Source organism: Scyliorhinus canicula, chromosome 12 (assembly GCF_902713615.1).
Source record: "Scyliorhinus canicula chromosome 12, sScyCan1.1, whole genome shotgun sequence".
NCBI lineage: Eukaryota > Metazoa > Chordata > Chondrichthyes > Carcharhiniformes > Scyliorhinidae > Scyliorhinus > Scyliorhinus canicula.
The window spans coordinates 51,036,471-51,050,253 of record NC_052157.1 but is presented as its reverse complement, the minus strand read 5'-3'; the positions used below and the strand labels follow the sequence as shown (position 1 = coordinate 51,050,253).

At 49.4% G+C, this 13,783-nt stretch overlaps 1 protein-coding gene across 1 annotated transcript in view; it reads right to left on the bottom strand.

Moving 5' to 3' along the window:
• The window catches only part of lrrk1 (leucine-rich repeat kinase 1), a 231,468-nt gene that overhangs the window by 158,258 nt on the left and 59,427 nt on the right, over positions 1-13,783 (bottom strand). The window contains exons 3-4 of the mRNA XM_038813623.1: positions 8,163-8,329; positions 956-1,121 (exon numbers count right to left, since the gene is read on the bottom strand). Coding sequence (XP_038669551.1) covers positions 956-1,121; positions 8,163-8,329 — 333 coding nt within the window. The remainder of the gene's footprint in view (positions 1-955; positions 1,122-8,162; positions 8,330-13,783) is intronic.

The following is a 13,783-nucleotide window of genomic DNA, read 5'->3' as shown; positions in this document are numbered from 1 at the left end:
AAGTGACAGAGCAATGATGTCATTAGTGCACAGGAGATTTTCAAGTTGGCGGGGAGGGGGTTTGCCGTGGTTCAAAAGACAAACCCCAACCACAGCAAGCACTGTAGAGGCCAGGACAAGGTTTCCAAGATCACATTTGTGTAAAATCCTTGCGCGTTGAGACACCGCACCCTCGCTGGCTCTTCAGGGAGTGACTGGGTTTCCCAGCCGGGGTCCCAGCTCCAGTTAACCTCTCTCTCTCTCTCTTTTGTATCCCTGCTCTCAGAGTCATTCTCAGCCCCCAGACCACGCTGAGGCTCCCTGGAATCCCACAAATATAACTTGCATCTATATGGTGTCTTGAGGGAATTGAAACTCAGTCGTGTGCTTCACAGGATCATTACCCGACAACATTTAATGTCACCCATGTAAATAGATAGTTTGGGTTTAATCAAAGCGGCAGGCTTAATGGAGCATCTTAAAGGAGGTTAAAGTCCAACAGGTTTGTTTGGAATCACTAAGCTTTCGGAGCGCAGCTCCTTCATCAGGTGACTCGCCTGAGGAAGGAGCAGTGCTCTGAAAGCTAGTGATTCGAAACAAACCTGTTGGACTTTAACCTGGTGTTGTAAGACTTCTTACTGTGCCTACCCCAGCCCAACGCCAGCATCTCCACATCATCTTAAAGGAGGACAGAGAATAAAAAGACAGATGTTTCCATTTGATGGCCCAAGCAGGCTGAAGCTTTGTGATTCACTTGCACACACTGGCCCTGGTGTCAGTCCTGCTGGTTTTGGGTGTAAGACAGGTCTGCAATATTTGAATCAGGTTAAAATGGCTCAATCTCAGTTTCTCTCCAGCCACACCAACATCACACCTGCTCTCCAAACGCTGCCCTGAATGTACCCTTCAATGAAAATTAATTGTTACCACGTTGCTTTATCCGATAAACTAACACCAATGACAGCAAACACCTTACCAGGAGTGGAATTCAGCAATATCTTGACCACCTCTTCATGACCCTCATGTGCAGCAATAATAACGGGGTTTGCATCGCTCAGCTCCTTTGACAGTTCCACACGTGCTTCCTGGAGAAGATACTCCACCATCTCTGAATCTCCATGTGAGGCTGTGATACCCAACAGCTGGTGAAGAGCAATGGCAAGAATTAGACCATCAAATGGCAATCTGCTGTGTCACACCAAGGCTGGATTCTGAGTATGGCTAATAAAGTGGGAGAAGGACTTCCCAAGGCTCTCTGTAGGTCAGACCTCTTGCGGGAATACCCTGCTCGCCCTCCCTCTTCTCTCTGTCTCTGCTACTCTCTGGTGTATCAAATTAGTATTTCATTGTGCAAAGCAAGGTCTGCACATACTGAGGAGAATGTGTCCAACAGGGAGCCTCAACAGTATTTTTAACTTAGAATCTTGCCTGTGTTAACTTTGAACTGAGTGTAACTTCCTCTGCCAACAGGGCACATCCCCATCCTGATTGCTGTCTACAAACCAACTGGGGGTCATGATGTGCTGTGTAGCCCCCTCCCCCATGAGGTGGTCCAATTAAAAAAAATTTTTTTTTGGAGTACCCAATTAGTATTTTTTTCCCAATTAAGGGGCAATTTAGCGTGGCCAATGCACCTAACCTGCACATCTTTGGGTTGTGGGGGTGAAACCCACGCAGACATGGGGAGAATATGCAAACTCTACACGGTGACCCAGGGTCGGGATTCGAACCCGGGTCCTCAGCGCTTCGTCCCAGTTCTATCCACTGCGCCACCGTGCCGCCCAGGTGGTCCAATTTTCAAGCAATGATGTCACCACGTTATTTGCATCCTCTTGTCCAAAGGTCAGGTGGGTGTTTCTGCCCAAATCACGTAAAATGGGAGGTCCTAATCCCAACGGGACAGATCCACTCCCCATCCTAACCTCCCACATTACCCCATTATTGTTGCCAGGGGAAATTGAAGCAAAGTTGTTCAATTTTCAATTTAAAGCACTTTTTCTAAAAATAAATATTTTTCTTGAAGTTTTCATTATTACATTGCATGGATGAAATGGTTATTATTTACAATTTACATGTTGTTCCATTTCAGCAGCCCCTCTCCACCCCTCTTTGTTTCCCCCCCCTCCCCTTTTATTATGGTGGCCTGTTTTAGTATTGGAGGCAGGGTTCCCCTTGATAGCCAATTTGCGCACATCTCCTGTAGGTGCTGAGCGAGAGCCGGTGCAAATTCTTGTACAAGTCCACCAGGAACCATCAGGTTCTGGCGTCTTCCCCACCTGCATGGAGTTGATGCTCTCCATGACCTCTCCCAGTCCTATTGGTGCTTCCAGCTTCCTCCGTCTATCGTTCTCCCATGACTAGCATGTCCAGTCCATCAAAGAAACGTTTCACCCGAGTCCCCGTCGGGGGTCTCGGAGGTGTAAAGGCCCCGGTAGAAGGCCTCAAATGCTTTGTTGATCTTTTTTGGTTAGACTACTAATCCGCCTCTGCTGACCTTTACCATGGCTATTTCCCCGTGGCTGCCTGCTTTCTCAGCTGGTGAGCCAGCAGGTGGCTAGCCTTCGCTCCATGTTCCTAAAGGCTCCCTGTGTCTGGCAGAGTTGGTGCACTGCCTTCCTGGTGGGCAGCAGGTTAAAGTCCATTTGTAACTTTGTCCTCTCCGCCAGAAACTCTACAGTCGGGGCCTCGGAGGATCTTCTGCAACCTCCAAGTTGGAGTCAATCAGCTGCTGCCTAGTTGCCCTCGCTTCCCTGTATCTACGAGCATTGTTGACGATAATCTCTCCCGTAAACACCGCCTTCAGTGCCTCCCAGAACATGGAAGGTGAGACTTCCCCATTCCGGTTGTTCGTAACGTACACGCCTTTGGCTTGTGATGTTTTCTGGCAGAAGGCTTGTTGACCAAGAGGTCCGTGTCCAATCTCCATGTGGGGCATTAGGCACGGCCTGTCTCCAACCTCACATCCAGGTAATGTGAAACGTGGTCAGAGGTTACAACCGCAGAGTATTCCGCCCTGACTATTTCTGGAAGCACCGATTTCCTCACTGCAAAGAAGTCGATTCGGGTGGAGACCTTATGTACTGGTGAGAAGAACGAGAATTCCTTCTCACCTGGGTGCAGGAACCACCATGGGTCCACTGCCCACACCTGCTCCATAAATGTTCCCAGTTACTTAGCCATGTCTGTCGTTTTCCCCATTCTGGGATTAGGTCGGTCCGCCAATGGGTCCAGTACACAGCTGCTTATGGTTGCTTATGGTGCCACCTTGTTCCTTCAACCCGAACCTGACCTGCTGAAGCTAATCTAAAACCCTTCCTTTCCTTATCATTACGCTCCCTCCTATGGTCTCCCTTCACTTCCAGCCCAGCAGACTTCTCCACCTGCAGATCAGTGAGGCGAAGGACTGGGCGTCTGCTGCGTTCCCTGTCCAGGGCTCTGGTGCTCTGACACCCTGAAGACCGCCACAGATGGGCACGGCACAATCTCAACCCCCAGGACCCTGAACATAGTCCAGAACTCCCAGAGTCTGGGCAAGACCAGAACGTGTGGGTGTGATTGGCCAGGCCTCCCTGATACCTATCATCCACCTCCGGGAAGAACCTGCTCATGCATGTCTTAGTAAAGTGCACTCTGTGCAACACCTTGAGCTGCATCAGGCTTAGCCCGGTGAAAGAGGAGGTGGAATTGATCCTGCGCAGCGCCTCGATCCAGAGTCCTCCCCCTACCTCCATCCCCATTTCCTCCCCCCATTCTCGTCTGGTCTCGGTCAGTGGGGTCCTGACCTTTTCTATGAATCGTCCGTAGATATCGCCACATATGTCATCCCCTAATCAGCGGGGGAATGTTTTTGTCTCCTTTCGGAGGAAGTCACACAGCTGCAGGTACCTGAACTTGTTCCCTTTCGGGAATTGAAACCACTCTGAGTTCCTCCAGGGTCGCCAGTCTGTCATCCACGTACATGTCCTTTGCTCTCAGTGTCCCTCTGTCCCAAATGTGGCGTCTATCCCCGCCGGTGTGAACCTGCGGTTGTTGCAAATGGGGGTCTCTATGGACATCTCGCCAAACTTGAAATGCCGCCTGTGGTGAATGTAATTCACACTGTATTGTATGGTGTCCTTGTGGGCTCTGTCTGTGAGCCGTTGCGCGGCTCTGCCCACAGGGGGAGATGAGGAACTTGTACAGGGCTCCACCCTCGGCTCTGCCCATGGCTCCGCCCATGGCCCCTCCCACTACCAGAAGTATAAAGTGCTGCAGCCGTGGGAACCTACCCTCAGTTCTTCTGGTCACAGGCAGGCTCAGTTGTAAGTCTATTAAAACCACAGTTTACTTCCAATCGTGTCTCGAGTGAATTGATGGTCACATCACCGCCTGAATGAGTTCCATGTCCTTAGTGTGGCCACTACCAGCGGACTCCTGAATTGTGGATGTGGGAGAGGGGCTGGGAGTGGTGCGGTGACCAGCGCTCGGAGAGAGGTCTCCGTGCAGGAGACCGTGGGCCACTTGGATTCCCAGGTACCTGAACTTGCTTTGGGTCACTTTAAATGGTAGTCCTTCCAGCTCCGCTCCTCATTCTCGGGGATTCATGGGGAGATTTCGCTCTTTCCCAGGTGAAATTTGTAACTTGAGACGGTGCTGAACACCCTGACAAGACAAGTCCTGTTATCTGTCCCATGCGGGCTAGAGGGTTCGACATGTAGAGGAGCAGGTCATCTGAATAGAGTGACTCTGCTCTCTGCTCCCTCTCCGAATATCCATCCACCACTCTGCCAATCTAAGGGTGATGGCCAGTTACTCGATTGTTAAATCGAACAGGAGTAGGGATAGTGGTCATCCCTGCCTCGTTCCCCTGTGCAGCCGAAGGGATTCGGAGCTAGTGGCATTTGTCCATACGCTCGCCGTAAGAGCGTTGTACAGCAGCTTCACCCATATGGTGAACCCTGTTCCAAACCCAAACCATTCAATGTACCTCCATGAGATTCCTCCATTCTACACAATCAAAGTCTTTCTCAGTGTCCAGGGAGACGATCACCTCTGGTGCCCTCTCCCCGCATGGGATCATTATTACATTCAGCAGGCACCTGATGATTGCTGTTGACTGTCTGCCCGTGACAAACCCGGGCTGATCTTCTGTGATCACTTCTGGCAGGCAGCTCTCCAGACACCTTGCCAGTGTTTTGGCCAGTGTTTAAGAGAGAGAAGGGTCTATACGATCCGCACTCTTGTTGGCTCTTTGTCCTTTTTGGGATCAGTGAGATTGAGGCCTGAGCCAGCATTGGTGGCAGGGCCCCCTTGACAGTGAGTCGTTCAACATCTCCTGCAAGTGCAGGGCCAGCGCTGCTGAGAATTATGTGTAAAGGTCTACTGCAGAACCACCTGGGCCCGGCGCTTTCCTTGACTGTATGGAATTAATGCACTCCACAATTTCGCCCAGCTCTAAGCGGTGCTTCCAGCCCTTGTTTCCTGTCCTCTCCCAACACCGGTATATCCAGTCTGAACTGTTCCATCCCCGAGACCCCCTCTGGGGGTTTAAAACTGGATAGCCCTTCGTAGAAGTTTACAACGGCCTTGTTAACCTCATTTGGGTCTGCTACCATCCTACCATTTCTGTTCCTAACTTACGCTACCCCTTTTGCCCCCACCTCCCCCAATGTTGGCGAGTGTCAAGGTCTGGGATTTTGACCATCACTTTTTTGATGAATTCAGCATCGTCCCAGTTTGATGCGTATATATTTATCAAGACTTCCAAGGTCCCACTGACCATAATGTATCTTCTCCACAGCCCCCCCCCCCCCTCCGGTCCGTCACTGTGCTTATCACCATGAATGAAACTGTCCTGTCGATTAGTATGATCACCCCCCTTGTCCTGGTGAATGAAACGTTTGTCCCACCGAGCTTTTCCTCACCCACAATCGGTCCTTCTCTCTTAGGTGTGTCTCCTGGAGGAAAGTTGCATCCACCCTCAGACTCTGGAGATGGGCGAGGACCCTGGATCTCACCAGCCCATTGTGGCCCCTTACATTCCATGTTACAATCCGGATGGTTGGGAGGGGGGGGGGGGGGTTGTGCACAGTAGGGATTCTATGATTCGATCAGCTGCTGAGCAAACCGGAGTCTCCTGAGGCAACGTTGCTCGACGATGTTATTGATGGGGAGCGGTGGGGGGGGGGTTTGGGTCCATCCCCTGTACCTTGTGGCCCTGAAAAAGACAGCAGCTGATTTTGGTGTCCTCTCTCTTGTCCAGCTCCCTTGCTGCAGTGGGAGCTGAAAGCTGGGGGGTGCAGATCGAGCTGACTGATGTCCAAAAGGTTGGGATTCATCTCAAAAGCAGCAAAAACAGACTCTCAGAACAAATTCTGTCAGCAAATACCTTGCACATAGACAGAGAGAGAAGCTGCTATCCTCCAGTTTTTAAAGGCTTTGCAACCTGTTTGATTCACAGAGCCATCTGTCCCCACTGTGCCCTCACCTGGAACCAGGTGAGTTTCACACAGCTCAGGAAACTGGGATGCTGGATTATACTTTCATCTCACTATTGTTGTGTCCTGCAAGGCAGGTGACCACCAAGCAGATCAACAAATAAACAGTTTATTAAGGCAGTAACTATTTACAGAGAGAGACACAAAGGCTACCTTACTCCATGGCTCCAAACTGGCAAAGAAAACCCGCACTCAGCCCCAGGATTTGCACGCTCCGGCCTGACTGGTCGAATGGGTCACATGGCTCCCCAAGGGACACCCCCCCCCCACCCCCAATAAAGGGGCACACTACCACACTGCCTAGTTACATATTTTGTGGGGACTGTTTTCGATCTACACCCAAACAACCACCAATTATAGGTGGAAGTGAACACCTGCACTCCACATTCACAGGTTAATATTCTTCCCAATATCCTCAGATCATCAAAACAGCCTAATGGATTACCAACCAGGAATATAATCACTTTGCTACCACATAATACTCTTCATATATATAGTATAGAACATGGGCCGGGATTCCCCCCTACCCGGAGGGGCGGGGGTTCCCGGCGGGATGGAGTGGCGTGAACCACTCCGGCGTTGGGCCGCCCCAAAGGTGCGGATTTCTCCGCACCTTTAGGGGCCAAGCCCCAACCTTGAGGGGCTAGGCCCGCCGGCGGAAGTCCATGCATGCGCCGGAGCGTCAGCCATCGTGAAGGCTATGGCCAACGCGTAAGGAAAAGAGTACCCCCCACGGCACAGGCCCGCCCGCCGATCGGTGGGCCCCGATCGCGGGCAAGGGGGGGGGCCTTCAAACTGATTCCAGTTCTTTCAAAGAGCTATCCAAGGGCATCATTCCCATACCCCCCCCCCCCAAGAACAGCCAATTTCTCCCCTTCTCCCTGATGGGCACAGGTCAGCCATGGGGGAGATTTATGCTTCTTCTCGGAGTCTTGCTACTTTATTGCCCCCCTCCAATGGTCACAGCCGACACCCATGAAAATGAAAATCGCTTATTGTCACAAGTAGGCTTCAAATGAAGTTACTGTGAAAAGCCCCTAGTCGCCACATTCCGGCGCCTGTTTGGGAATGCTGGTACGGGAATTGAACCGTGCTGTTCGCTTGCCTTGGTCTGCTTTCAAAGCCAGCGATTTAGCCCTGTGCTAAACAGCCTTGACAGCCATTGGCCGTCACGGTAGCACACTGCTGCCTCACAGCGCTAGGGACCCAGGTTCAATTCCAACCTCGGGTAATCGTGTGGAGTTTGCATGTTGTCCCCATGTCTGCATGGGTTTCCTCCGGGTGCTCCGGTTTCTTCCCACAATTCAAAGATGTGCAGGTTAGGTTGATTGGCCATGCTGGCAAGTTACTGGCTATGCTAAATTGCCCTTTGTGTCAAAAGGTTAGGTGGGATGACGGGATGGGGTGAGGGCGTGGGACTAGGTAGGATGCTCTTTCCAAGGGTTGGTGCAGATAGAATGGGCTGAATGGCCTCCTTCTGCACTGTAGAGATTCTATGAGGTTGGGTGGACTGGCCACGCTAAATTGCCCCTTGATGTGCAGGTTAGGTCATGGTGGTAGGGTGGGGTGGACGGGGGAATGGACATGGGTAGAGTGCTCTTTCACAGGGTTGGTACAGACTCGATGGGCCGAATGGCCTCCTTCTGCACTGTAGGGATGCTATAAATCAATTTTTAAGTTTCATAAAGGATTAGTTTAAATTCTCACCTTCTCCACTTTGCAGTTTGTCTCCAAACACAACCTGGTGAGCTGCTGAGCTCTTTCCAGCTCTCCTGCTCTGTACGCTGCCTCAATGTTCTCCAGGGCCGGGCACTGACCCAACGACAGGCTCTCCAGCTCTGACTGCTTGCTTCCCATAGTCTCAGGAACCATCTCTGTAAATAACGGCACTGTTCAGATCATCAAAATCATGTTGTCCGTTACAGCTTATGATTTCAGACTCTATAATATAATGAATAATTTATTCCTTTTCTGTGTTTAGAAACATGGCTTGCAGGCTGACACACATTTGTATTTTCATCACTGCAGGTTCGGGTTTAAATCCAACCAGAACAGAGAGAGTTACCTGTAATCAAGTGTAAGTGTCTCAGTGGGCACCTCTCTCAAACTCTGCACTGTCACAAATCTGTCACGCTATTTTTCTGTATTGGATGAGCAGAAATTTCCTCTAAATAAATAATGAGAATACGGAAGCCTTTGGTCCCCACCACAACCTTAGTACCCAATTCACTGAATCTATCTCCCTCCTTGGAAAAAGACTAAGGCTGAACCACACAGTTTTTAACCCTGGTATTCTATATCTCCACAATCATAAAGACTGCCTCTTTCTGCCTCTGTAACATTTCCCACCTCCAATCTTGCATTAGCTCTTCGACTTATCCACCACTACCTTACCACTAGACTGGACTTTTGCAATGGTCGTCTGGCTGGCCTCACACCTTCTGGCCTCCTCAAACTTGAGCCCATGATCTAACTTGCACCAAATCCTGCTCATCCCATCGTTTCGCTGACCGATATTGGTCTTGACTTCACAATTCGTGTCCTATTTTTCAAATTCCCTCAGTGCACTTCCTTCCTCTGTAACCTCCTGCCGCTCCATAACCTCCTGCCATTCCGTAACCTCCCAACTCTCCCATCTTCTTTCTCAGACGGTCTACCTTCCTTCATCATTGGTGGAGGGTGATGTTGGGCATCTATTCAATATGGCATCCGGATAGGATGACGCACTGCACGCCATCAGGCTCATTCCGTCACAAAATACGGCGCAAAACACGGGTTCAATGATTAATGAGGTGGGGGGTCAGAAGATTGAGTGTATTTTCCCGCTGGTCTCCGCAGGAAGAATTAATCCACGTTCCCGTCCCCGCCTCAGGACCTAGGCCGGGTTTCGCCGGTTGCTAGACGCAGGACTCGTGACGGAGTGCAGAATTCCACATCAGGCCGAAATCGGGATTTATGTTGGGCGACTGTGGGAGCTGCCCCTGCATTTTCTAGGAAGCACTTGAGAGCCAACAGGCAGACTGATTAAAACAACCTGCGGTCAGGAAAACACCTGCTACCCTGAGTTAATAGATCCCTGCAGAGCTATAAAAATAAACATTCTGAATCTCCCCTTTGAAACTGCCTTCACCTGTCAATCAAAAAGCTTCCAGCAGGCAATGGAGTGTGAAATTGAATGTGAACAATCCACTTCAAAGCTTTCAGCCTTCTAGCCATGCACACAGACTTCTATAATTTAAAGGATAATGAAATTGTGTGAAAAACACTTTAAAGGGATAACTTTTACATCCATCTCACAAACCTTTAGACTTGGCCTACTGACAGACTTTCTAGATGTGGAGATGCTGGCGTTGGAAGGGGTGGGCACATTAAGAAGTCTTACAACACCAGATTAAAGTCCAACTTTGTTTTGAATCACTAGCTTTCGGAGCGCAGCTCCTTCATCAGATGAGTGAAGAGGTAGGCTCCACAACCACATATATAGACAAAGTCAATGATGTAGGATGATACTTTGAATAGACTTTCTGGAGGCTGCAGATGAGATCACTTTCACGGTGGCACAGTGGTTAGCTGCCTCACAGCACTAGAGGCCCGGGTTCGACTCTGGCCTTGGGTGACTGTGTAGAGCTTGCACTTTCTCCCCGTATCTGGGTGGGTTTCCTCCGGGTGATCCCGTCTCCTCCCACAGCCCAAAGTCCAGGTTAGGTGGATTGGCCATGATAAATACGCGGAGTTACAGGGACAGGGCAGAGGAGTGGGCCTAGGTGGAATGCTCTTTCGGAGGATGGGTTGAATGGCCTCCTTCTGCACGCAGTAAACATATCACTGTCGAAAACATATTTCTGCTTTAAAAATTAAACTGAAATCTTACAGTCAATCCTGATCGTTACTCATGAAATGTGAAAATGTTGCCTGCCACAATAAGGAAAGAGATTACGTCAGGGCATCTCCGTCCTGAGCAAGGTCACAGCTCTCAACCATCTGTGCCAGTAATACTTATTAATTATTCATCCTTCCACCCCTGTCCACCCCATCAGGGGCCCCTGCTGTAACTGTGTAAAACACCCGCACACATACAAGATTTACAGTTCACCCATTGGGCAGGAGAGTGGAGAGAAAGATAAAGAAGGTTCAGAAAAACCAGTGCAACTTTAGAAAATACAGCACGTGACTCTCAGCGTGTATCTTCAAGACAAATAATTGGATAATCTTAAGGAGGACAAACCTGGAAACAGAAAACAACTGCAAATGATCGAAAGGAAGCTGAAACTTGGTACGGTACTTACATGGCGAGTGATAGAATTGATTCAGATTTCAAGTATTGAGAAGGATATTTTGAAGCAAACTCTCCACCTGCTTCGTAATGTCTCCGGATTATTTATGTTCCTCTTATCTCTTTCCCTTATTGCAATCTATTATTTATCAGCATGACCTTGTCATCTCTGTGATCAGAATCAAACGCTGCCCTGTATTTCCAAGACAGCCAGGACACATCAGCAGTCAGACTGCATAATATCCACGATTGGTCTCTACTGCAGAATGTGGGAGGAAAGGGTCACCTCGAGTGTCCCTGCTGACTACATCTGTGGGAAGTGCACCCAACTCCAGCTCCTCGAGAACCGCGTTAGGGACCTGGAGCTGGATGAACTTCGGATCATTCGGGAGGCGGAGGGGGTTATTGAGAGGAGTTATAGGGAGGTAGTCACACCTCAGGTAAAAGAAGAAGGTAGATGGATTACCGTCAGGGGAGGGAGAGGGAACCGGCAGGCAGTGCAGGGATCCCCTGTGGTCGTTCCCCTCAATAACAAGTATACCGTTTTGGATACTGTTGCGGGGGACGACTTACCAAGGGTAAGCAATGGGGCACAGGTCTCTGGCACAGAGTCTGTCCCTGCTGCTCAGAAGGGAAGGGAGAAGAGGAACAGAGCACTTGTCATTGGGGACTCCATAATTAGAGGAACAGACAGGAGGTTCTGTGGGAACGAAAGAGACTTACGGTTGGTGTGTTGCCTCCCAGGTGCCAGGGTTCGTGATGTCTCTGATCGTGTTTTTGGGATCCTTAAGGGGGAGGGGGAGCAGCCCCAAGTCGTGGTCCACATAGGTACCAACGACATAGGTAGGAAGAGAGATGGGGATTTGAGACAGAAATTCAGGGAGCTAGGGTGGAAGCTGAGAGCTAGAACAAACAGAGTTGTTATCTCTGGGTTGTTACCCGTGCCACGTGCTAGCGAAGTGAGAAATAAGGAGAGAAAGGAGTTGAACACGTGGCTGCAGGGATGGTGCAGGAGGGAGGGTTTTGGTTTCCTGGATAATTGAGGCTCATTCTGGGGTAGGTGGGACCTCTACAAACAGGATGGTCTTCACCTGAACCAGAGGGGTACCACTATCCTGGGGGGGGGGGGGGGGGGAGATTTGCTAGTGCTCTTCAGGGGGGTTTAAACTAATTCAGCAGGGGGATGGGAACCTAAATTGTAGTCCCAGTGTACAGGATGTTGAGAGTAGCGAGGTCAGGGATAGGGTTAAGAGTTCGAAAGAGGGCACCGGCAAGCAAGACGCTGGTTTGAAGTGTGTCTACTTCAACGCCGGGAGCATCCGGAATAAGGTGGGTGAGCTTGCAGCATGGGTTGGTACCTGGGATCTCGATGTTGTGGCGATTTCGGAGACATGGGTAGAGCAGGGATAGGAATGGTTGTTGCAGGTTCCAGGATTTAGATGTTTCTGTAAGAACAGAGAAGATGGTAAAAGAGGGGGGGGTGTGGCATTGTTAATCAAGGAAAGTATTACGGCGGTAGAAAGGACGTTTGAGGACTCGTCTACTGAGGTAGTATGGGCCGAGGTTAGGAACAGGAGAGGAGAGGTCACCCTGTTGGGAGTTGTCTATAGACCTCCGAATAGTTCCAGAGATGTAGAAGAAAGGATTGCAAAGATGATTCTCGACAGGAGCGCGAGTAACAGGGTAGTTGTTATGGGGGACTTTAACTTTCCAAATATTGACTGGAAATACTATAGTTCGAGTACTATAGATGGGTCAGTTTTTGTGCAGTGTGTGCAGGAGGGTGTTCTGACACAGTATGTAGACAGGCCAACAAGGGGCGATGCCACATTGGATTTGGTACTGGGTAATGAACCCGGCCAGGTGTTAGATTTAGATGTAGGTGAGCACTTTGGTGATAGTGATCACAGTTCGGTTATGTTTACTTTAGCAATGGGCAGGGATAGGTATATACCGCAAGGCAAGAATTATAGCTGGGGGAAAGGCAATTATGATGCTATTCGGCAAGATTTAGGATGTATAGGATGGGGAAGGAAACTGCAGGGGATGGGTACAATCGAAATGTGGAGCTTTTTCAAGGAACAGTTACTGCGTGTCCTTGATAAGTATGTAACTGTCAGGCAGGGAGGAAGTTGTCGAGCAAGGGAACCGTGGTTTACTAAGGAAGTTGAAGCACTTGTCAAGAGGAAGAAGAAGGCTTATGTTAGGATGAGACATGAAGGCTCAGTTAGGGCACTTGAGAGTTACAAGTTAGCCAGGAAGGACCTAAAGGGAGAGTTAAGAAGAGCGAGGAGAGGACACGAAAAGTCATTGACGGATAGGATCAAGGAAAACCCTAAGGCTTTCTATAGGTATATCAGGAACAAAAGAATGACTAGAGTAAGATTAGGGTCAATCAAGGATAGTAGTGGAAAGTTGTGTGTGGAATCAGAGGAGATAGGGGAAGCGTTAAATGGATATTTTTCGTCAGTGTTTACACTGGAGAAAGACAATGTTGTCGAGGAGAATACTCGGGTTCAGTCGACCAGGCTAGATGGAATTGAGGTTCACAAGGAGGAGGTGTTAGCAATTTTGGAAAGTGTAAAAATAGATAAGTCCCTGGGCCAGATGGGATTTATCCTAGGATTCTCTGGGAAGCCAGGGAGGAGATTGCAGAGCCTTTGTCCTTGATCTTTATGTCGTCTTTGTCGACAGGAATAGTGCCGGAAGACTGGAGGATAGCAAATCTTGTCCCCTTGTTCAAGAAGGGGAGTAGAGACAACCCTGGTAATTATAGACCTGTGAGCCTTACTTCGGTTATGGGTAAAATGTTGGAAAAGGTTACAAGAGATAGGGTTTATAATCATCTTGAAAAGAACAAGTTGATTAGCGATAGTCAACACGGTTTTGTGAAGGGTAGATCATGCCTCACAAACCTTATTGAGTTTTTTGAGAAGGTGACTAAACAAGTGGATGAGGGTAAAGCGGTTGATGTGGTGTATCTGGATTTCAGTAAGGCGTTTGATAAGGTTCCCCACGGTAGGCTATTGCAGAAAATACGGAAGTATGGGATTGA